Below are 24,725 nucleotides of genomic sequence, written 5' to 3' on the forward strand. Positions count from 1 at the left end.
TAACCACAAAGCAAAAACCTACAGTAGATACAGAAAAGATAATGAGAAAGAAATCTAAGCACACCACTAAAGAAAATTGTCAAACCACCAAGGAAGGGAGCAAGAGTAGAAGAAAGGAAGAGAGAAGAACTACAAAACAGCCAGAAAACAATCAGCAAAATGGCAATAAGAACATGCCCACCAATAATCACTTTAAATGTAAATGGACTAATCCAAAGACATAGGGTGGCTGAGTGGATAAAAAGACAAGAACCATCTAAACGCTGCCTAAAAGAGACTCACTTCAGATGTAAGGATGCACACAGACCAAAAGTGAGGGGATGGAAAAATATTTTTCCATGCAAATAGAAACCAAAAGAAAGCTGGGGTGGCTATACTTATATCAAACAAAATACACTTTAAAACAAAGACTGTAATCAAAGACAAAGAAGGGCATTACATAATGATAAAGGGGTTAATCCAACAAGGGCATATAACATTAGTAAATATTTATGCACTCAACAGAGGCTCACCTAACACATAAAGCAAATATTAACAGACCAAAAGGGAGAAATTGTCAGCAATACAACAATTGTAGAGGACTTTAATACTCCACTTAAATCAATGAATAGATCATCCAGACAGAAAATCAATAAGAAAACATCAGCCTTAAACAACACATTAGACCAGATGGACTTAGTAGATATACCTATACAGAATATTCTACCCAAAAGCAGCAGAATACACATTCTCCTCAAGTGCACATGAAACATTCTCAAGTGTGGATCATATGTTAGGTCACAAAACAAGTCTTAATAAATTTTAAGACGGATGCATATCAAGCATCTTTTCTGACCATAATAGTATGAAATAAGAAATCAATTACAAGAAGAAAAGTGGAAAATTCACAAATATGTGGACATTAAACAACATGCTACTGACAACCAATGGGTCAGTAGAAATCAAAGGAGAAATCAAAAAATACTTTGAGACAAATGAAAATGGAAATACAATATACCAAAATTTATGGGATGCAGCAAAAGCAGTTCTAAGAGGGAAGTTAATAGTGCCAAACGCCTACCTCAAGAAACAAGAAAAATCTGAGAAATGTGTCATTAGGCAATTTTGTCACTGTGCAAACATCATAGAGTGTACTTACACAAACCTAGATGGTATAGCCTACCACACACATAGGCTATATGGTACCAATCTTATGGGACTGCCGTCATATATGTGGTCCATTGTTGACCAAAAAGTCATTATGTGGCGCATGACTGTAGAAATTTTTCCAAAGACATACAAATGGCCAACAAGTACATGAAAAGATGCTCAACATCACTAATCATCAGGGAAATGTAAATCAAAACCATCAATGAGATATCACCTCACACCTGTTAGAATGGCTATTATCAAAAAGACAAGAAATAACAAGTGTCAGTGAGGATGTGGTGAAAAGGGAACCCATGTGCACTATTGGTGGGAATGTAAACTGGTACAGCCACTATGGAAAACAGTATGGAAATTCCTCAAAAAATTAAAAATAGAACTACTACATGATCCAGCAATTCCACTTCTGGGTATTTATCTGAAGAAAACAAAAACACTAATTTGAAAAGATATATGCACCCCCATGTTCACTGCAGCATTATTTACAATAGCCAAGATATGGAAACAACTTAAGTGTCCGTTGATGGATGAATGGATAAAGAAGATGTGATATACACACACAAACACACACAATGAAATACAATTCAGCCATAAAAAAGAATGAAATCTTGCCATTTGCAACAACACAGATGGACCTTGGGAGCATTATGCTAAGTGAAATAAGGCAGACAAAGAAAGACAAATACTGTATGATCTCACTTATATGTGGAATCTAAAAAACAAAACAAACAAAGAAATAAACCAAGCTCACAGATACAGAGAACAGATTGGTGATTTCCAGAAGTGGGGGTGGAGGGTGGGTGAAATGGGTTAAGGAGATCAAAAGCTATATACTTCCAGCTATAAAATAAGTAAGTCATGAGGATATAATGTATTGTACGGTGACTACAGTTAATAATACTGTAATGCATATCTGAAAGTTGCTAAGAGAGTACATCTTAAAAGTCCTCATCACAAGAAAAAAAAAATTTTTTTGATAACTGTATGGTGACAGATGTTAACTAGACTTATTGTGGCGATCACTTCACAGTATATACAAATACCAAATCACTACGTTATACACCTGAAACTAATATAATGTTATATGTCAATTATACCTCAATTAAAAAAAAGAGGACAACAGACACAATGTCACTGTTCAACTTCTTAGAGGGGGTTACAAGGACCCTTTGACTCACCCCAAAGTGACCTTCCAAACTCTGGTACAATTGTGCCACTAACAGAACAATTTCATTAACATAGGACTCAAAATAACAGCACAGCATACCTGCATCTTTCTTTGGAATAAGTGAATTATGATTCTCCAGGGGATGACCAAGACACTTCCAAGAAGTATTCTCTTTTTTCTTTAGAACAATCTCTATTTTCCCCACATTCTCAACAATACGCACTGAAAAGAAGAGAAATTTCATTTGTATTCATTGATACTAAATATAAGATTTTATTTTAAAATCTTTCTCAAAAAAATCCAAATGTGCCAATCTGATATGAATGACACTAATCATTTGTCAAGTTAAATAACATTTTGTGTTCCTATTCATCAAAATTGTTTATGCCTTATATGATGTTAAATCCAGCTTTATTTTAGATTCAGGTTAACTTCTTTCAAACTAATTTATCAAGGACCAGACTAATATGTATTCCTAGTTTTCAAACAAGCTCAAATATAGTCACGGCAACTAATTAACATATAGCTTTAAGAAAAAAAAAGGGGAGGCTGACATATAAAAATTAGCCACTGAATGGACCCACAAAAGCAAATTTAATTTATACTCTTTTAACATTTCTTAATTGGGATGTGAGTGGTTCTTAGGAGTGAATTCAGTAGATCAATACTGCACCTAATAAACACAGAAAAAGCCTCAGGAAAATGAGTCCCTCTAAAGCACATATGAATCTTTAATAATTAAAACTCTTTTAGATTATCTTTTTATTTTTGAAGGATTAAAACAGTTTATAATATATAGGTATAATAATAAAATATAGACTTTTATACACCGATTAAATTTTATGAATTAAACGTGCTGTTTGTTTTCTCTCTCTCTCTCTCTTTTTTTTTTTTTTGCTGAGGAAGACTCGTCCTGAGCTAACATCCACTGCCAATCTTCCTGAGCTGCCGCCACAGCATGGCCACTGACAGACAAGTGGTGTAGGTCTGCACCTGGGAACTAGGCCTGGGCCGCGGAAGCAGAGCACACGAACTTAACCACTAGGCAACCAGGGCTGCCTGAACTGAATGTGCTTTTAAAGACTTAAAGTATCACTGTAAACACATAATTCAGTAGCAATTAACAACAACTTTTTAAGATAGATTAGTCAAATGAATTCAATTTAATGAGCACTGATTGGAAGTTTAACAAACAAGAAAACATAGGTCGTGACTTTAAAAAGCTGAATTTATACAATTTACAGAGCTTACAGCAGTATATAGAAAAGGGAAGGCACAGAACCAGTGTAAGGTATTCTGAAAATACTTTAAAATAAGAAACCATATATATTTTATATATATATATGTAATGGAGTATTATTCAGCCTTAAAAAAAAAAGGAAAATCTTGCCATTTGTGACAACACGGATGAACCTGGAGGGCATTATGCTAAGTGAAATAAGCCAGACAGAAGACACATACTGCATGGTATCACCTATATGTAGAATCTTCAAAAGAAGAGTAGAACTCATGGAAACAGAGAGTAGAATGGCGATTGCCAGGGCCTGGGGGGGGTGGGGGAAATGGAGAGAGGTTGGTAAAAGGGTACAAACTTTCAGTTATAAGATGAATAAGGTCTGGGGATCTACTGTGTAACATGGTGACTATAGTTGATAATACTGTATTGTATAATTGAAATTTCCTGTGACAGGGGAACTTAGGTGTTCTCACCAAAAAAAAAAAAAAAGGTAACTATGTGAGGTGATGAATGTGTTAACTTGATCATGGGAATCCTTTCACAATGTATACATATATCAAATCACCACGCTGTAACTTTAAACATATTATAATTTTATTTGTCAATTATATCTCAATAAAGCCAAAAATAAAAAACAAAAACACCAAGAAACTACCATCCTATGATGAGTCTTCTGTTGTTAAATAGCTGTGAAAAAACCACACTGTGCATTTATATGCAGCAATATTCATAATTTAATATGCTCTGTCAACATTAAACATTTAAATATATACTCCTAAGAAAAATTTGTCTGGTCTAGTATATTTCTACAAGCTGCATGTCAAGAGTAGGGCAGAGATGAGGAAGGAAGAACAGAGAGGAGACAGGAATTTTTTTCTAAGGAGAGAAAAAGGAAAGGGTAAAGAGACGAAAGGAACAAGGGGAAAATAAAGGGGGGAAAAACCTGAACCCAGAGGGAGAAGAATATATTTAAAACGTAATGTATTTGTTTATATAAAGGACATCACGTCTTTGTTTTGCAACATGAAAATATACACATGAAAAATAAGACAAATGCTGTCTTTCCCTCTCTCTCCCCCCATATGTAAGTATGTGCGTGTATACGTATGCACATATATAATTATTTTTTGGTAGCTTACCAGAAAAATCTTCTTGAATCTCATGGCTTAGCTCTGGAAAAGAAAAACACATTTAGTTAAAATATAACTTCAATTCATACAGTCTATGAACACCATATAAAATCATTTAAACGGTTCTTTTACGCACCATTTCAAATCCCTCAAGATACGTAAAACACATTCTGAGAGACCAAAAGAAAGAAATTGTAAACAAACAAAACATAGAGTCATATTATTTAAATATATACTAATTTCTTCGATTTTTCCATTTCTCTTCCTATTAATTAAAGAATAAATACTCAATTGCCCACAAGTGGGTAACCACACTAGTCCAAAGCATGGTCCTAGTCTGACAATCCTACAAACCGAGAGGGGAGCAGAGTGTGGAGAGAGGCAGCACCTGCAGCGTGCATGCCCAGCGTGTGTACACATATATATGGGAAGGTAGGCCAGGCGCGGGTCTGGCTCTGTTTTTCCATTCTTATTGTTTTCTAAAGTTGAATATTAATTCAGTTATTGAGAAAAAAATTACTGAGTATCTATGTGTGCCATGCACTTTCTAGGTGTTATGGATACAACAGTTAGTGAAAAAGGAAAAACCTCTGCCTTTATGGAACTTAATTCCAGAAGAGGGAGATGCAAGAAATACTTTCACAAACATCTGCTCTAAATTTCACTGTGTTAATGGTTATCTGGATCTTACAGTTTTGTATTATTTTAGTCTTTCCAATCCAATATTAGCAACCAAGAGTTTCACATTTTTGACTGTGAAATTTTTGTTTCTTTTTTATATGTGTGCTAGATATAGTTAGCTACAGTGTTAACAAAATTAGCCACAAAGTACTTGAAACATAGTAGATGCTGGCATAGAGGTTTTACTTAAGAAAAATCATGACAGTACTAATGAATAATATATACTTTTCTAGATATTTGAGTGTTTGGTTAAAACTCTCCTACAAGAGGCAATATACATTAGATCTTATGCTAACAAAAAATAGGACATATTTCTAGAAGAAAGGTTTAAGTTTTGAGGTTGATTAATCTAATGAATGGGGGAAATACAAAAAAGAAGAAACATTTCATTTATCAGCTCTGATCAAATTCAGGACTAAAGGTACTTCATTAATATAGTAAAACCATAGGCAAAACCCTGAGTGAGCCGAGCTCTAGAGAATTCCAGTCTTTGGTTTGCAAAAGTAAATGAAATGTTCTTTACATAAGAATGCATGCTTAACACATAGTTTTCATATTGTTGTTGCTTGTTTCATTTCTACCTTCTAACTAGAAAAACATCATCATCCTAAAAGGAGAAAAGGGTGAAATCCTAGAGTCATTATGGGTGAGAAATGGATTAAGAATCTGGTATCTCTGATTTCAGATTTTAGTCCTGATTTCTTTCTTCTGATAGATCCGTACTCTCTCAAAACAGACAGAAATGAATTGTATGGCTGGTCTTTGGCCACGAAGGGATAGGCAGCTGGGGGATACAACACAACCTTGTAGTCCATGCAGCTTTGGTGTTGCCTCTGACTTCCCGTGACAGAGCTGGCAAGAAACAGGCCAACTGACACCTAGTGACGGGTGCTCAGTAGGAGTGTGGGACAGACAGGCCTCCGATTTGTTTGTAGCTATCAAGTAAAAGAGACTTACGAAGCTAGGCCAACAAATATTTCATATTATTATTGATTCTGACTGCATCTAATTGTTTAAACTTGGGAAAGGTGAGGTTGTACTGCCATTTGCTAGCACTTTCATTAGTATAAAGAAATAGAAAAAAAATGACAAACCAAAATGACAACAGCAGACAAAATTTTACCTAGACTGTAGACCAAGTTATTGCCATACTTAAAGGAAACTGGAGTTGTTTCCATTAATAAAGAATAAAGTACTTACCAATATCTATAAGATACGAATAATCCTTGATAATTGTTTCTGCTCTAAAGGAATCATCCTGATGATCAACTATTACTGAGTCTAAAGTGATATCCTTAAATAGAAAGCAAAAAGAAAGATTAAAAAGTAAATTTGTTCCCAAACTTCTACAACTATACTTTTAAGATGATCAGTGGAAGTTCATATGGCACTTCTTCACAGAACACACAAGCTAAATAAGCGTGACTGTTTTTTCTCTCATATGACCCAGTTGTCTTTCAAAGCACATACTGCAATTTTAATTACATATTTTTTTCTGCTTAATATCTACCTTACCCACTCATCTCGAGGTTCTAAGTAAGGGACTGTCTTTACAATATCACTTGGTCTGAGCAGTGCTCAATAAATATTTGTTGAATGATAATTTGGAAAACAAAATTAGAGTCAGACCAGAAGGCAAGATATTTGTGTTCATTGTAATCTTTCCACTATTGTGTGATGCTGGGCAAATTACACAACCTCTCAACCTCAGCTTATAAAGAAAAATAAATTCACTAACAAATTTTTAGACGTCTCTTACTTCTACATAGCCTTGGTGCAAGTTATTTTGGTACCTACGATTTGCACCATACAGTGAACACATTATTCCACGTAGAAACCTTCCCCCTTCCCTTAGTCATCCATCCTCTGTGCCTCACTGATATTACCAAGGGGAGTAGACCTCAACCTCCCGAGGCCCTGCCCTCTTGGTTTTGGACTGCATGATGAGGAGCCAATAACGAGAGAGAGTGGAAGGAGGGACAAGCAGGGCCTCTGGCCCTCGTGTCTGTACCAGGCAGAGGCTGGTCACACCTGCAGGATGACCAAACCACACTGCAACAGTCAGACACTCAGCAGCTCAGATGCAGTCCTGCTACTACAGAAGGAGCATGCGTTCTCAGAAATTCCTAGCTGCCAGAACTTATCTTTAAACCTACACGGCTCCTCAAGTGTGAGAACCTTGCCAGTTGGAGATGTTGTTAAGTTGTCTGCTTATTTATCTGATTTCCCAGCTGGACTATAAGCCCCATGAAAGCCAAGTGTCTATGTGTATCTGGTCCATCATGAGATCCCTGAATTCTAAGAGAGTGCTGCAAAGCAGGTATTCAATAAATACTTAGTAAATGAATTAACTCCTTAATTTTAGTTTCAAGAGGGCACATGAACCCCATTAGTGGTTTAAGCATACTGAGAAACAGCAGTACAATCTCTCCCGTCTCTCGAAACCCAATTTATGTGCAGAAAATTAGTTCTCATGGTGACGTTAACTGGGATTCTCACTTTCGTTACTCATACTTTTTAAAAAAATGACAGAAAAGCACGTAAAATACTTCCTAGCCTAGTTTTTTTCTAAGAGGCTATAGCATGGTTGTTAAGACATATACTCTGGAGCCATCTTGCGTGGGTTTAAAATGCTAGATCTGCCACTTACTGTGTGACTTTGGGTAAATTACCTAATCTTTGTTTCCTCATCTGTAAAATACAGATAACGAAAGGACCTACCTCATAGAGTTGCTGTGAGTAAATAAGTTAATACAAGAAGTGTGCTTAGAAAAGTATCTGCACATAGCTAACATTTATTATTTACTTTTTTTTCTGATTTTAAAGATGTTTACCTTCTGCTTAGTATATATAACAATGGTGACCAAGGAGTCAGTTTGGAACCAGTCATAGCTGTAAAATATTAAACAGAGAATGAATAATTATATCAACAATCATGTACATTATATATATTAAATCACTAAATGTAAGATTTAAGAATACATATGGTTTAAAAATATAAAATACAACAGAATAAATATATGATTTTAAATATAAGGCTTAAAATCTACAGTGAGAAATATCATCCTCTAGATAAACTTTTTCCTAAATAATCAGTGGTCTTACCATTATATAACTGGCCATTATTTCCAAATTTAAAATACTTCTACTTCCACGTGTTCCAACTTGCATAAAGACAAACAATATCCTTGATAAGATACTTTTTATAAAGGTTACAAATCTTACTAAAATTTTCTTTTATCAGAGCAATAACACAATACAACATATTTTCTTAAGGAGGATGACAAAATCCACATGCTTATGACCTTTGCTCCTCTCTGTCACAAATATATCATTACTCAAGAAATTAATTCAGCAAGGTTTTTTAATGGATCAACAGTAAAACTTAAGGTAAAGCTAAGCCTTCTGTTATGTAATAGCTGTAGACTAAATTATGGTATGGTCATATGATGGAATGCAGACAAAAATGCTTTTGCAGAGTATTTAATGACAAAGGAAATTGCTCATAGAATATATAGTAATACCAATAATATCAAAATAGAATAACATGGAAATAGGTATTGGTATTATATGAATCAAACTGGGTGGAATAAACCAAATATTAAGAGTGTATATCTAGGATTGACGGATTACAACTGATTTTATCACTTTCTTTTGTATTTCTCTGTATTTTCCAAGTTTTCCACCATGAATGTATATTTTATACTCCAAAAAATATTTTTAATTAGTTTTTAAAAGTTGTGGTGTTTAAAATGGATCAAACTTCAGTTAGATTAAAAATTCACGTTTAGAGGGCGGGCCCCGTGGCTTAGCGGTTAAATGCGCGCGCTCCGCTGCTGGCGGCCCGGGGTTCGGATCCCAGGTGCGCACCGACGCACCGCTTCTCTGGCCATGCTGAGGCCGTGTCCCACATATAGCAACTAGAAGAATGTGCAACTATGACATACAACTATCTACTGGGGCTTTGGGGGAAAAATAAATAAATTAAAAAAAAAATTCACGTTTACAGAACAGCTCATTCTCCAACAACGCCTGATAAATGAGGCACTACAGTTCTTGTGTCAAAAAGTATGATTACTACAGTAAGCAATAAGTCAAACCCAGAGATGTTTTATTTTTTTAAATGTGTATATTTTGATGTAGAACTGATTTAACTTTAAAAAAGTAAAACAAGAATGCATACCTTGGAGAACTAGGACCTTCTTTGGCAAGTGCGTCTGTCACTTGGCTCTTGGGAAGCATGCCTTCACAAAGAAAAACAAACAAAATAGCTACAGTCCGTCTAGGAAGCATTTTTCTTTCTTCTTTTCAATAAACTCATTAAAATATTATAAAAGAATACAAATCACAGATGTACTACTCAACAAGTTTTCATAAAGTAAAAACATACCCTTGTAGCCAAAACCCTCCTTGTGCCCCCTTCCAAACACCACCCCTTCCCCAAGGGTAACCACTATTCTAACTTTTAACATCATGATTAGTTTATGCCAGTATCTGACCTTTATAAAAATGGAACCATAAGATATGTCGTCTTTTGGTCTGGCTTTTTTTTGTCCTGCATTACGGACATTATAGTTCTTATGTCAAATAAGCATGATTGATAGTAAGCAATAAATCAAACCTAGAGGTTTCTGAGACTTTATCCATGCTGTTGAATGCATCAGTAGTTTTTTCCTTTTCATTACTGAATATTATTACGTTGTATAAATATACCAAAATTTATTCATTCACCTCTTGATGGACATTTGGGTTGTTTCCTGTTTTGGGCTATTATGAATAGTGCTGTTATAAATATTCTTACATATGTACATGTACACTCTTAAAGAACATATATCCACATTTCTGGTAGGTATATAGGGTGTGTCTATGTTTAGCTTTAGTAGATCCTGCTAAACATTTTCCAAAGTGGTTGTACTAATTTAGACTTTTTACCAGAAGGGTCTGAGAGTTCCAGTTGCTCCACAACCTCACTGACACATGGTGTTGTCTCTTTCCATCTTAGTCATTCTTGTGGGCATGCATCAACATAGCATTTTAAAAGTCCACTAAAACTGTGGTTTTCAAATTGTTTTAGAAAACTCTGAGACATGGAAGAACCCCAGAGATTCTGTCAACATTAAGTATTTTCCTCCCACAACAGGAGTGCATTGTCTGTATCTGTAAGATCTCGTTTGGGAAAAAAAGAGTACAGCTGCTGAAAGATTTTTGAAAATCACTGCCTTAATTATATTTGTATTTCTCAAACTGTGCAGGAAAAGAAATGAATGTTTAGTCTCTGGTGAGTCTTGGAATTCTCAAATTACATAGTCACAGTAACTATATAAAGCTGGAGTAGGGAGGCACCTTTGAGATAAGCTAGTTCAGAGGTTTCCAGGATTCTTTCTAGCCACAGAATCTTCTGTTTAAACCCAAGCTTAAGTGCAAGCTCAAGATGTCAAACAGCCATATTTTTTTGGATGAGGCTGAGCTCAGGGCTTACTCAGCTTCTCTCTTCCCATGTAATTCTGTAGAACATAAGTAATTTTCAGACAAACAAAGGAAGTCGTAGAGATGTGACATAACAAAGCCACAGTTACGAACTAACTAGCAGTGCATGCTAAGAAGAATGCTCCACCACAAAAGTACAGGTGTAACAACAAGACCACAATAATTAAAATGTATTTTTTCTAATATGACGAAAAACAGTAAAAGGTAACCTTATTAAATTATTTGAGAAGCACTGAAAGATATTTTATTAAGAGATTAATGTCATTTACGTTTTGGAGGCCTCAGATATAAATAAAAAACAAATGCATCACAATCTAAGACTTTCATTAAGAAAACACTATCAACAAAATTCATAAATCATTAGTTAATTGTGATCTTATATGATCTCATTAGGACCAGGAAAACTGGATTTGAGCTCAGTGTCAGCACTGTGATCTTATGAAATCTACTGTTTCCTCTTCCTCAAATTCAAACTAGCAATGAAACTGCCCTGCAATCTCACAAGAGAGCAAATGAGACAATTTTCAAACATTCTAAAGCACTACACAGTATCATACAAATACAACTTATTAGAACAGAATGATGTCATAGGCTTTGAAATGTCTCTTGATGTCAATATTTGCCAAACAAAACAAAACAAAACATCTTATGTATAAAATCATTCTGGAAAAGTTGAAGGAATCTGGGGTGAATGTGGGGCAGAATAAAATAATTAAAGTTGGGTGGACTGAATGAAACATTTTCGTCCCCAAAAGTGCTGATTGATGGACTGATGTCAATTAGAAGGGATCAAGTCTCTAGTAGAACACTATAGTACAGTCATGTGCCATATAAAGACATTTTGGTCCATGACAGACCGCATATATGATGGTGGTCCCATAAAATTAGTTCCATACAGCCTAGGTGTGCAGTAGGCTATACTATTCAGGTCTGTGTGAGAACTGTAAGAAAGGAAGAAATTTTCCTCTACCCTTCTAGGTTCTTCTGGCTTGTCTAAGAATTAAATTGACATGAGGCAGATTAACAGGAGAAAAACGAACAAAAGTTTAATAACATGTACACATGGGAGAAACCCAGGAAAATCAAGTAACTGGTCAAAGCCCTCACCTTAAAGACCTTCCTCAGCTAAAGACAAAAGAAGATGTTAGGGGTGAGGAGAGTCAGGGACTTCCAAGACAAGGAAGGCAATTCACAGATGGGTGAAAAAGAGCAAAGATTTGGAAAACAAGTGTTTGGTCACAGAGAAACAGAAGAACACAGAGAGAAGCCCAACAAACAGGCTTTTCTAGGTTCGTGTCTACCACCTGGTTCATGTTATTCTAGGTGATAGCTCACTTCCTGAGACAGGGTTTTTGATCTGAATTCTTTTAGGCGGTTAAGGGGGAGGTAACAAGAAAAACTTTCTTAGTTTTTTGTTTCTGAAAAATAATCAGCCTAAAATAATCCTCACGTTAAAGACACACATTTTGGGGTGGCTGTTCCCCTTCAGTACATTTTATGATGTTCACACAAGGATGAAATCGCCTAATGATGCATTTCTCAGAAAATCCCTGTCGTTAAGTGATGCATAGCTGTAGTCTATTCCATTCAGTATTTTAAATAGCTGTTTGAATAATGACATGGAAGGCAAGCAGATCACATCTGCAAATACATAGGCTTACCACGTAGACTTAAATGAGCTAATAAACATAAATATATATATTATAATCTCACAGGATCCAAGGTCATAAGGTAACTGTGCTGGCCAGGCCACTTGTGGAGTGTTATATTCCATTCTCAAGGCCACCTTTAACTGAGATATTAGTTAAGTGCAGTGCATCCAAAGGAGGGCAACAGGAAAGTAAAGGTTCTGGAAGCGATATGTGGCGGGGAAGTAAATGCCCAGTCCATCAGTTAGTCTTTAAGTAAAGGTTGTTTGTCTATATTGCAAAAGAGTCAATCATCAGACGATGCCTATGATCAGTCCCTCACTTAATGCAGTGTTATACTATCAGACAAACAACTTCAGGTGTTAACATCACAAACTGCATAAATTAGTCTACATACAGACTATTTTCTCTAGTTAAAAAAGATAATTCATCTGGCAATCTATCTTGTTGGCTGAATTTCTAAAACTTTCTTGTGCAAACAGAGAGGAAAAAACCTATGTCTAAACATCCCCTAATAACATGGTTCAGTCAGAGTACCCCATGTATGCATTTCATAAAAATCAGTACTGACCACCACACCAAACTTTTTTGGAGGGTAGGGGAAGTGCCAGTCATAATTCCAAGGCAAACTGAATGTCTGAAGAAGCCAGAGCTGCTGAGCCTGGAGAAGAGCAGATTAACAGGCTGCTCATCATTTGTATGCAAACACTAGAGGTGAGTCCCATGCCTGAGGGAGGTGGCTGGTTCAGTCTTGTTTCTGAGGCTGGAACTCCTAATCACTGCAGGTGTTCAGGCTGAGGGCAGATGAACACACGTCCAGGGATGTTACAGAAGGGACTACTGTAAGAGTAACGGCTGGAATAAGGGATCTATAAAGCACTGTCAAATCCTCTCAGTTCAGACAAGTAAAAACAGCTTTTGCATAAAAAAAATCTAAATACCCTAGAGAATTCTGTGAAGGGATATTGCACATAATCATGTGAATATGATTCATTTTTTACTATAAATTTATAGGACTTACCATTTAAGACTTTCTTTTCCTCATGATGGTCTGTACAGTGATTTAAAAAAAAAGTTAGATAAGAATACCATAACATTAAAGAGAATATCAGTTAATATTATTGATTTAAAGATAACAGCTCTTTTCTTGAAGGGCTTTCTTCTCAAGAGAGAAGTGAGGCTAATAAATAGATGGCCTATGTTTCAAATAAGTAGTTTCATCTCTGAAGACTGCCAGGCCATTTCTCCAGGTGTTTGTCTCCCACTTCACTGGGCTTTTGTCTACTTCTTTGGACATTTTTTTCTAATATCTTAGTTAATTTCTTCAGAAAGCATATAAAAACTCAAGTTTTGTCCAGGTTATCATATTCTAAATTAGTCAAAATTATCCAGAATTTATTAAACTTTCTAAGTGAAACATATATGTTAACAACCCAAAGAAAGACACCTTATTATCTTTCTCTTTTCTCTAGGTCAGTACTTAAAATGATTATTGTTACTCCAAATTTAAATGGCCAAAATGCTGAAAATATGTTAAGACTTTCACTTGTATATTACAATGCAATTATTAGTGTTACAACCCAGAAAAAATTTCACAGGCATTTTCTTTCAGGAAGGCAGCCAACTCACAAATCTACCTTATACCTTGATCACCACAAGTGCTACACTATTTGGTCACAATAAAACCCTCAGCAAGTTGGCAGAGTTAAAAAAAAAAAAAAAGGTAAATAAAATGACAAGCTAACATAAAATATCCAAGTAGTAAACTGACAGACATCACTTGTTAAGGTGACATCACCTTGTTTTACAGAAAAAGAAACTAAAGTACTTAAATCAAAGCTTTCAAATTTTTTATGTTCTGACTTTCACTCAACCAGAGATCCCATCATTACCTCCACTTCACTCACTTGTCATAAAATAATCATGATTAAGGAGGCCAGATGACCATCCTTTTTCTTTATTTTCCCAAAATAGTTTCATAGCTGAAAGGGATCTTAACATACAGCAAATTATCATGTGATCCCCTATTTAAGACTGAAAGTTGGAAGTCAAGGACTTGAATGAAATCCACAGCTCTGCAGCAGCAAAGCTGAGATGAGACTTTATCTCCTCTGAAACTTAGCATCCTATTTCTCACTATGCCATTGCTAGAGTTAAAACTTCCTGAAAAGACAAAAGACCTAAAAACCATTTAAGTTATACCTCAAAATGACCTTTGTTTATCAAATGCCAGACAAAAATCCAGTCACTACAGTTTGCAAGGGATCACTGATGTCCCTGCTTGGTCACTTACTTTCATCCAGTCAGTGTCATCCGTTTTCGCTACTGCAGTTGTGATTTTTTTTTTTTTATCTTAGACTAACTAGCAAACTCACAGTAACATAAGTATACTAAATCTATTTCATTGTACCACATAGCTGGCAGTTTGATGCATTTTATTTATCATGTGAAACAATTTGTTTTTGTCTAAGAGGTGTACAGATTTTGAAAAATTGCCCCACGTAATTTGTTTCTAGGGAAAAATATATATTATCTCATATGATTTACTTCCTGCCTGATGTGAAATGACTTGAATCTGTCACAACTTTCTGGATCCTGCTAAATTAGTAATTTTTTCCCTGAATCTTTTGTTAATACACGAAGTACCAGTAGGAAGAGAACTTCTACTTAAATGATCTAAATTACCTTTAAAAACTCTACTAGTCTACTTTTGCAACTCTTTTCAAAAACTGAGACATAGAAATGAGACTATTTTTTACTATTAAGCATATTCACATCTGAATCGTTTTAGTCACATGAGAAATTTTCCTCTCAGACAAGAAATCTGATATTCTGTCTTGATAACTAATTCCATCATTTGGTTGGCTCCATGGCCAAGAGAATTTGTATTTTCTCATAATGTTGGTTAAACTGCATTACTTTCGTCTGATAGGAACCTCTGCTTTCTGGAGAGGTCAGAGTCATTTAGAAGGCTAGACTGTGACTTATCAGCATTCTACTCTTTGGTAAGAGGGCTGGGTAGGGATTTCTAATTGTGACCCCAATCTAGTTTACTTCTGTTGAGTGGAGCCACAGGAGGATCCCTGAGGTTATAGAAAGTAAGAAAAATTCTGTTTTACTAGTATGCTCATTCTTTTAATAAATACCTGTTGATCACCACCTTAATAGGGATATGACATAATATGAAACCATTTGAATAAAAAGTTAGGAAAATATGAATATATATTCAGTTTGCTTATACATGCATCACGACCATTTGGAAGGATTCACAAAAATAGTAACGTAGTTACCTTTGCGTGTGCATGGGACGGGAAAAGGGTAGATGGGAGACAGGTATGACAAGGGCACTTCTCATTCTTGAATTGTGTGAATGCATTACTTATTCAAAAAATTAAATGCACTGAATTAAAAATAAAATGTCAATATGTTCTTTTTAATACGATGTGATAAATGCTCTAAGAGAGAGAGGCAGAAGGTGGTATGGAAGCACAGAGTGGGGGCATCTCTACTTGGAAGGAATTTGAAAGGATTCCATTGAGAAAGTAATATTTTAGCTATGTTTTGAAAATATGTAGGCATTTGTCAGGAGGCCCTGAGAAAAGAAAAAGTCTAGGAAGCCAAATGCTCAGCATTTATATTTGAATGTTTTACATTTGTCATGTAGCCACACACCTCATTTTCCCTTCTGCCTCTAAAGGTTGATATCATGTAACCATCAGATATGAGCTCAGTCTAGTTACCAGGTATCTTAGTCACAAAGCCCAAAATGTCCTATTCTATGTTCCCTTTAGCTTAGCCTTACCAGAAGACTCCTTGGCTCTCTACAATGTATTTAATAACCATTTTTCTCCAGAAATTCTTATGTATCTCCAAATGGAGCTGCTCATAACACAACTGAGGCCTAATTCCTGTTTTTGTTTCAAAAGTTATATACTCATTTCTCAAATCTTATAAAATTTAATAATTTCTGTATTTCTAAACTATCTTTACCTTTTACTTCCTTTATTCATCTTTGTAAACATCTTCTGACTCTCCTTTAAATTTTATACATCTTTCAAACTTCAACGCCCAGAATTACCCCTTCATCCTAGAAGTAGTTTACTAGTAGAATTAGAATAAAGATTTAATAGTTCAAACACATACTCTGAAAAATCCCAGGATTAAAAATTTTTCAAGTACCAGAGTATGTACTTACTTACTCCTGGTCAGTTTTTTTCCCATTATTCATTTAGTTGTTCACAGCATAAACTGCATTTTTAGAAGTTTATATTTTCTCCCTAAGTACTCTATACTCGTCATTTTTGATTCAGTTCTCTAATTTATCAGTTATTTTCCATTCTTGTCATATCCTCTGAGGGCTTAACCACTCCTTTCCTGTTTGGAGTCACCTGCACACAAACATACACACATTCAAAAATCATCCTTCTCTGAAAACAAAACAAATACTAACCTAAACCAAACACTGTTCAGTCATACCCACACATCAAGACACACCTCCTGTTCAGGTTTGCATCTGCTCTCGACCAGGGATTTCTCATCTCCCACTTTTTTTTTTTTTTTGTGAGGAAGATCAGCCCTGAGCTAACATCCAATGCCAATCCTCCTCTTTCTTCTGAGGAAGATTAGCCCTGGTCTCACATCCGTGCCCATCTACCTCTTACTTTATATGGGATGCCTCCAGAGCACGGCTTGACAAGCGGTGCATTGGTGCGCGCCCGGGATCCGAACCTGTGAACCCCGGGCCGCTGAAGTGGAGTGTGCACACTTAACTGCTACACCACCAGGCCGGCCCCTCATCTCCCATTTTTAATTACCTTTCTCTCATATCTTTCTGGCAGGAATCACTCAACGGACCCTACAGCAGCAAAAGCAAATAAGGCAGCCTGCCTGCGATAGCAAATTTGCTTACCCAGTAAAGTCCACATCACCATGACACTCTGCCCCTCTCTCTCCAATAGTAACTGTCTTGCTTCTCCTTTACCAGTTAGCCTCTGAGCTTGCGTTTTGCAGACCCACTTTAGCCCTGAATGGTCCCCATTTTACCAATGAGGAAACTGAATCTCCAAGAAGAGAGAACTTTGACCCTACAGAAGCTGAACTTCCAGCTGGCAGCCAGCCCATCCAACAGTTGTCTACACCAGCTTCACATATATGTGCGACTAATAGCATCATTTTTAGAAATAAAAAACTGATTCATATACAAAGGTTTCTCTACTTCAGCACTACATTCTTTGTTGTAGGAGTTGAGCCTATGCACTGTAGGGTATTTAGCAGCATCCCTGACCTGTCCTGTCCTCTACCCATAGAATGCCAGTAGCACCTAGTTTAATTGTGACAAACAAAGTATCTCCAGACATTGCTCCCCTGTGGAGTAAAATCAACCCCGGTTAAGAACCACTGGCATATATCAAAGAAAAATAAATTATGCAAAAGTGGGTAATTTTAATGAGGTGATTCTCTGCCTTATAAAAGGAAGCATCCATAATTTCTTTAAATGGTGGGCTTCTCCAATTAAATAACTACAGCCTTTAAGTAAGGTACCTATACCTACAAGCCTCAGTATCTTCACATTTAAACTGAGGGTGTCAGAACAGTTCTAATCCCTCTTCCACCTCTAAGTATTCTACTGCTCTGTGGTTCTAAGCGCTTTATAGTCAGTAACTGCTTGAGAGAGTGGGCATGAAAACTAAAACATAAAGTATTAGAAACCATGATAAAATAATGAGAAATTAAGAAGAAACATTCCTGACACTGCACTATGTCATTGGAAAATATGACTATTTTTAAACTATGACATGTTAATTTTTTTAAAAGTACATTTATGGTCTAGAATAGCGTTGCCCAAATATAATGCAAGTAGCAAGTATGATTTAAAATTTTTTCCTAATCACATTAACAAAGTAAAAAAGAAACAGGTTAATTTTAATAGTATATTTTTACTTAACACAATATATACAGAATATCATCATTTCAACATATAATCAACATAAAAATTATGAGATATTTTACATTCTTTTTTTACATCCTAAGTCTTGAAATGCAGTGTGTATTTTATACTTGTAGCATGTCTCAATTTGGACTATGCACATTTCCAGTGTTCCAAAGTCATATGTGGCTAGTGGCTACAATAATGACAGCGAAGGACTAGAACAAGGGCAAAAAGTAAGAACATTTTTCATCTTTGCCAGAGAACAGAGTGTTCCACATAAATAAATAATCAGTAACTGAAGCTCACCTTTTTAAGTTTCTCCTTTTACTCATTATTGATATCTTTCTAAAGCACAATACAAACTATAACACTTTTTAAACAAAGGATTATAAAAAACACAGTGACTCTTCACTTGATAAGGATCCACTAGTATTATGTTTTATATTCTGATGCTGTTAGCTTTTCTGTTCTTCCTAGACACCCATGCATTTCACACCACTGCTACACTAGAAACCACCAGATAATCTGAAAACTATCCTCCCAGAACTGCTCAGCTGTGGTGATGCTCACAAAATGCCAATTCGGGATCCCCCTGCATTGGGGTCTGGCAGGTCACCCCACCTAAAAGATGGTGTCAGAGATCTCGTACTGAAAGAAGCCCTCATATAAAACTCCTCTTCAGAATAGCCACTGTTCCCCCCACCCCAAATCCTCACGTCAGCAAGTCTCTTTCCACCTGCTGTCCCCACTTCACCCCTGTTTTCACCCTCTGTTCCTACTGATCTCTATTTTCATCCTCTACTCCCACTTCACCCCTGTTTTCACCCTCTACTCCCGTTCCATCTAGAAGTTCTAATTGTAGAGTGAACACATGCCCTGGTTTGCCACAGGGCCACAGTTTACCCTCCGATGTCCCATCATAATTACTAATAGAGCCCTCATTCATTCTCAAAACTGCCCCAGTTTGGACAATTACACGGTTACCCCATCTAATAGCCTCTGTCAATAAGTTTCAGGCCAGCCGAGTTCAATGATCAATCCCGGCCTACAGATGGAAGGCATAGTGGTACTGTTAAAACAACACTTCATCTTAATTATCATGAACATTCCTTATGTCTGACACATTAGATCTTTCTCTTTAGTTACTCTGTCCCTTTTATATGGTCTCCTCATTCTGGTCAATGAGAGTTCAGACTATATCTTGCTAGATCCTAAGTCTCTACTGCTACAAAAACCTGATCCATTTACTTGCAATCAACGCTTTCCTGATTTGTAAAATTCTTGTCTTTGCTTCCCAATACCTCCAAGTTGTCTCATGTCACTACCTGCTACTGGCCTCACCCTAGCAAACACTTATACTCCAAAAGGGCTTTAGAGTGAATCAGATTCACAACCCCACTCTCACATGCCCTGTCAATAATAATAATACTTTATTTTTCACAGAAACGGAACTATCTTTCGTGGTAAGACACATGGGTACATGTTGGTTCACACCTGATAATCGTAGGGATAAAGGAAGAAGTGTGAGTAGCCTCAGTACTGCAGGAGTAGAGGGGAGGAGGCAGGCACAATAGCAGCAATCACGTCTACCGACTCCACCATCTGCTGCTGCTTACGCATCAGGCGGTTAGCAACACTACTTCATTTAATCCTCACAACGACATTAGGATGTTTCACTCTTAAAACCCATTTTTCTGCTGAGGAAGAACACTTGGATCTGTAAACTGATGCCAAAAAACACAACAGCTTATGAGTGGCAGACATGAGACCTGAACCCACGTCAGTCTCTATGAAACTTATACTCTTTGTACACATCGCTCTGTCTCATATAATCAATATCAGGGCTAGACAGTGTTAAAAAAGGAAACTTTTTGTGTGATTTCAGACAAAGTGCCACGTGTTCAGCAGCCTAAATGATGCTCTTCTGATGAGGAGAACCACGGAGCCAGGCATCCCTGTGGCTATGAGGAAAGGTGAGAGGGACTATCAGGACAGCAGTGGCGGCAACATAGGGGGAAAAAAAAGGAAATTTTTAATTTATGAATAGTACACAGTATCGCAGAGTCCATATCTCATTCTGGGTAAGAAATGTGTTTGCACTCCCCTGAACCAGGTGGTGAGGAAGAGAAGGAATACTCCTAACAGGTTAGTTCTTTACGATTAGGATTTAGTCAGAAAGCCTCAGTTTCCTCAACCCTTCTGATTTGGGTTTCATGGTTTTGTTTTTTGGTTTTTTTGGATAGTCTTAACCATCTTTATTTCATCCTTGTTACTGAATGATTTTAGGTTGTCATTTATTTTCTCTCAGCACTTTCAAGATACTATTATATTGTTTTCTGGATTCTATTGTTGTTCTAGTAAATTAGCTGTAACCAGTATATTACACTAGTAAATTAGCTGTCAATTTACTAATCACTGGTTTGTTAGTAAATGTGTCTCTTTCTCTCTGGCTGTTTTTTATATCTTTTCATTTGTCTTTGGTGTTCTGAAGTTTTACTACAAAGAGTCTATTTCTTTTTATTTATCTTGTTTGGGATTGGCTGAACTTGATGAATTTGCGGATTTTTGACTTCTTAATTCTGGAAAATTCTCAGCCATTATCCCTTCAGATGTGGCCTCTTCCTCATTCTCAATACTACTTCCTTCTGGAAATCAGATTACAAGTGTTAGATCTTATTACTCTATCCTCCATGTCTCATGCATATTTTTCTATCCTTTGTTTCTCTGTGCCACATTCTGTATAATTTCTGCTGCTCAATCCTGTAGTTCACTGAACTCTTTGACTATCCATGCTATGTACTTTTAAATTTCATCAGCTCTATTTTTCATTTCCAGAAGTTGTTTAGTTTTTTTCAATTTTACATGATTATGTTTAGCAGTCTCTTGTTTTTCACTCATGTTACCAATTCATTCTTATTTTCCCAAACATTTCAAACATAATTATTTTTATTCTGTATATGAATAATGAAGTCCTAGGGGTGAAATTCTACTATTGTTTCTGCTGACTTGTTTCTTTATGTGTCATCTAATTTTTTTTTGTACACTAATAATCATCTGATTTGTACCTATGGGAATTTTGAGGGTTTTAGGTTGAAAGTGTGCTCTACCATTAAAAATCTGTATACACATCTGCCAAGCAGCCTGGGAAAACAGTGATGAGAGACCATTTTATTTCTTGGTTTGAGGTTTCTGAGACCACACAGGTGGTATATATTTGAATTCCCAACTCTTACATCGACAGGACTATTGTTACAAATTCTCAGAGGAAATTTCTCTTTCCTCTCCCCTCATCACCCATAAACAAGACCAAGGCATATAAGATACCCTGATATCTCCCTTTGTTGTTGAACGGATTTTTTCAAGCTTTCCCATTTCACTGATCATATAGACCTTCAAGAGTCCAAGCCATCAGCAGGGATCTCAGTTCCAACTCCTTGCCTTTATGGACCCAAGATCTGGTCTTCCATCCCGTATGTGACCATTAAAATTCCTGTGTGGTTCTAAGTTTCCAGTATCTAGATTAGTGCTTGGGGAAAACAAAGGCTTCAGAGCTAGCGTATCACTCCAGATTGCTGCTTCTACCTACCCCCCTCCCTTTTTTTTCAGATATCTGGGGATTTCCTTGTGAACTAATCTATTCATTTTAAATAGTGTTTGCTGTATTTGTTGGAGCATTTTGAGGATTATCTTTCATTTCCAGGGAGGAAGGAAGGAAATCAGAAAAGTCCTTTTACTAATTTTATGTCTCCTATGGAACAGAAACCTAAGGAGCCTGGCAAACTTCCTGATTACCCTGAATGGTATCACAGAAGAACACATGGCCTTTGTACAAGATTGTGTAAATAAGAAATATAACGTTCAGGATGAGGTAAAATTAGCCATTTAGAAATTTTAGTTAAGATTATATTATTTCCCGCTGGCAATGAATCAGTGAACTTAGGAGCCAATTAAGAGGAAAAAGGGACTGGTCGATGAAAGAAAACTGGTGGAAGAATTCGCAGACACTAAAGTTCAAACTAGTTTGCCTTTGGTATATACACATACTGAATATTTGTTTTATAGTAAAAGGAAGTATAAGAAATAATCCTTTCTGAGCATTTATTATACTCAGTGTGCAAGGAACTTTACTCATGTTAATTCTTAGCCCTATGAATCACTGTGCAGATTAAAAAACTGAGGCTCAGAGATAGAAACTGGCCCAAAGATTACACAGCTAACAGGCCATAGAGCTAGGGTTCAAATCCAGGTATGCCTGTGCTATTTCCATACTGCTGATAGAGGCCTCGGGCAATAAGGCCTTGAATTACAAAATTCACTGAACAAAATCAGTAGTAGAAGACTCAATTTATTCCTAACTTGGGTGGTCAAAGACAGGAGTCACTCAAAAGAAACGACTACCATTCCTTCCATAGTGAAGGGTTAAGCACAGGATCCCTGCTCCTCCTACTGCATGTCTAAAATCTGCAAAGGGCGCTCTTCCACAAGATGCTTACGCTGCAAAGAGACGATCTCCAACACCAAGCAGACTGTAGAGCCACAGGTCAGAAGGTAAATGAAGGAAATGGCTGCATTTTAAAAGTAGTTTAAAACCAGAACATGGGTTTTCTATGGTAAAGGGGCAAGGAGTGGGAAGGTTCAAGGCAACTGGGAGACAAAGCTAGGAGGGAAAATTTCACTGTCTAACTTTTTATATTTTCTGATTTTTGAGTCGTGAATATATTACATATTCAAAAAATTAAATTCTAGAAAATCAGTCTACAAATCAACTCTAACCAAGTGTTCTAGCTAATCTGTCTATGTAACAACAGAATAAAAGACTAATGAAAACTAAATAAGGAGTAAATAAAGGTATTCCACTTCCATAATGCTTATTCCTCACACTATGACTGTTCTCTCAAAACATGCCAAACTTCTAAGATTAAGTCACTGTTTCATTCTAAAGAAGAACTAAAGTAGATGCTTTACAGTGGCTAGACTAGGAGGCCAGTGAAAATGAGAACAAAATAATGATTTATTTAAATCTACCTGTTGAAATGCAAGTGGAAAAAAGTACAAGCGTGTCACACATCGAGGCCAGTTTCGCAGTGGCCCCACTTACCTTTAGGAATAGCAGGTTTAACCGCCATTCTGCCCACCAGGCACTCTTTCAGCATGGACTCATAATTGACCCATCGATGAACCTGAAATGGGATATAAATGACAGAAAAACAACATGACTCTAACTCCATGAGATGCTCTAATTTTATTCTGAGCAAAACTAAACATTCTTACACTGCTCTGAAAAGCTAAGAAGCAGATTCTATCAGCCAACAAGGGAGTGACAGAAAGGGAGCGTACATATGGACTGCTTAGAGCAATGTTCTCAAAGTGTTGTCTATGGACCTCTGGAGGGTCCTGATACCCTTTCAGATATCTAAGAGGTCTCAATTCGTTTCATAATAATACTAAGAGTTACCTGCCTTTTTCACTGTGTTGACATTCACACTGATGTCAAAAAAGCAATGGTGAGTAAAAGTGCTTGCCTCTTAAAACAAATCAAGGCAGTGGTTTTAATCATTATGTTCTTCACCACCACAGACCCACGGGGGTGGGGAGGAGTTGGTTTCATTTAAGAACATCCTTCATGGAGTAGAAAAAATTGTTAATTTTCTTAAATCTCACCCTTGAGTACAGGTCTTTTTTATATTCTGTGTGACAAAATGGAAAGTTCTCAACAACACTTCTGCTGCACAGTAAGATAGTCACCCTGAAGAAAAACACTTAGACAATTGTTTGATTTGCAAACTGAACTGAGCTTTTTTCTTGAAAGGTGAGTTTATATACATAAAAGAAAAACAATGACTGATAAACAAACTGGTTATTCAGATTTGGGTACCTGATAGACATTTGCTTGAAAATGAACAAAATGAGACTGTCACTTCAAGGAAAACAACTGACAGTATTTGCTGCAAGACTTACCAGTGAAAATCAAATTTAAACCACCTTTCTGGAGGGCACCTTCTCAACATACATTAAAAGCCTTAAAACATGCAGCTGTTTCACTCAATAATTCAGGAATTTACCTGAGAAAATATTCACATATACACAAAGATGCAGGTACCAGGATACTCATCATAGCACTATTTATATTAGCAAAATACTGGAAACAACCTAAATTTCCAGTTGTAAAAGACCCATAAAGGAAAATCGTAATATGTTATTCAATAAAATACTATATAATCACTATATATTTGTTATTCAATAAAATACTATATAATCACTAAAATAATCAGATCAAATAATACTGATATCAGAATCT

General features: G+C 36.3%; 1 protein-coding gene across 3 annotated transcripts in view; it reads right to left on the reverse strand.

Moving 5' to 3' along the window:
- LOC131420560 (cytochrome b5 reductase 4) overlaps nucleotides 1-24,725 on the reverse strand; it is an 81,344-nt gene that overhangs the window by 29,187 nt on the left and 27,432 nt on the right. For 2 of the 3 annotated variants that reach the window (XM_058566691.1, XM_058566689.1), the window contains exons 4-10: nucleotides 23,526-23,607; nucleotides 13,520-13,549; nucleotides 9,546-9,606; nucleotides 8,197-8,254; nucleotides 6,563-6,656; nucleotides 4,691-4,723; nucleotides 2,414-2,536 (exon numbers count right to left, since the gene is read on the reverse strand). In XM_058566691.1, the coding sequence (XP_058422674.1) occupies nucleotides 2,414-2,536; nucleotides 4,691-4,723; nucleotides 6,563-6,656; nucleotides 8,197-8,254; nucleotides 9,546-9,606; nucleotides 13,520-13,549; nucleotides 23,526-23,607 (481 nt within the window). The remainder of the gene's footprint in view (nucleotides 1-2,413; nucleotides 2,537-4,690; nucleotides 4,724-6,562; nucleotides 6,657-8,196; nucleotides 8,255-9,545; nucleotides 9,607-13,519; nucleotides 13,550-23,525; nucleotides 23,608-24,725) is intronic. The other variant, XM_058566690.1, reaches the window with a different exon arrangement.

The sequence above is a fragment of the Diceros bicornis genome, chromosome 23 (genome assembly GCF_020826845.1).
Source record: "Diceros bicornis minor isolate mBicDic1 chromosome 23, mDicBic1.mat.cur, whole genome shotgun sequence".
NCBI lineage: Eukaryota > Metazoa > Chordata > Mammalia > Perissodactyla > Rhinocerotidae > Diceros > Diceros bicornis.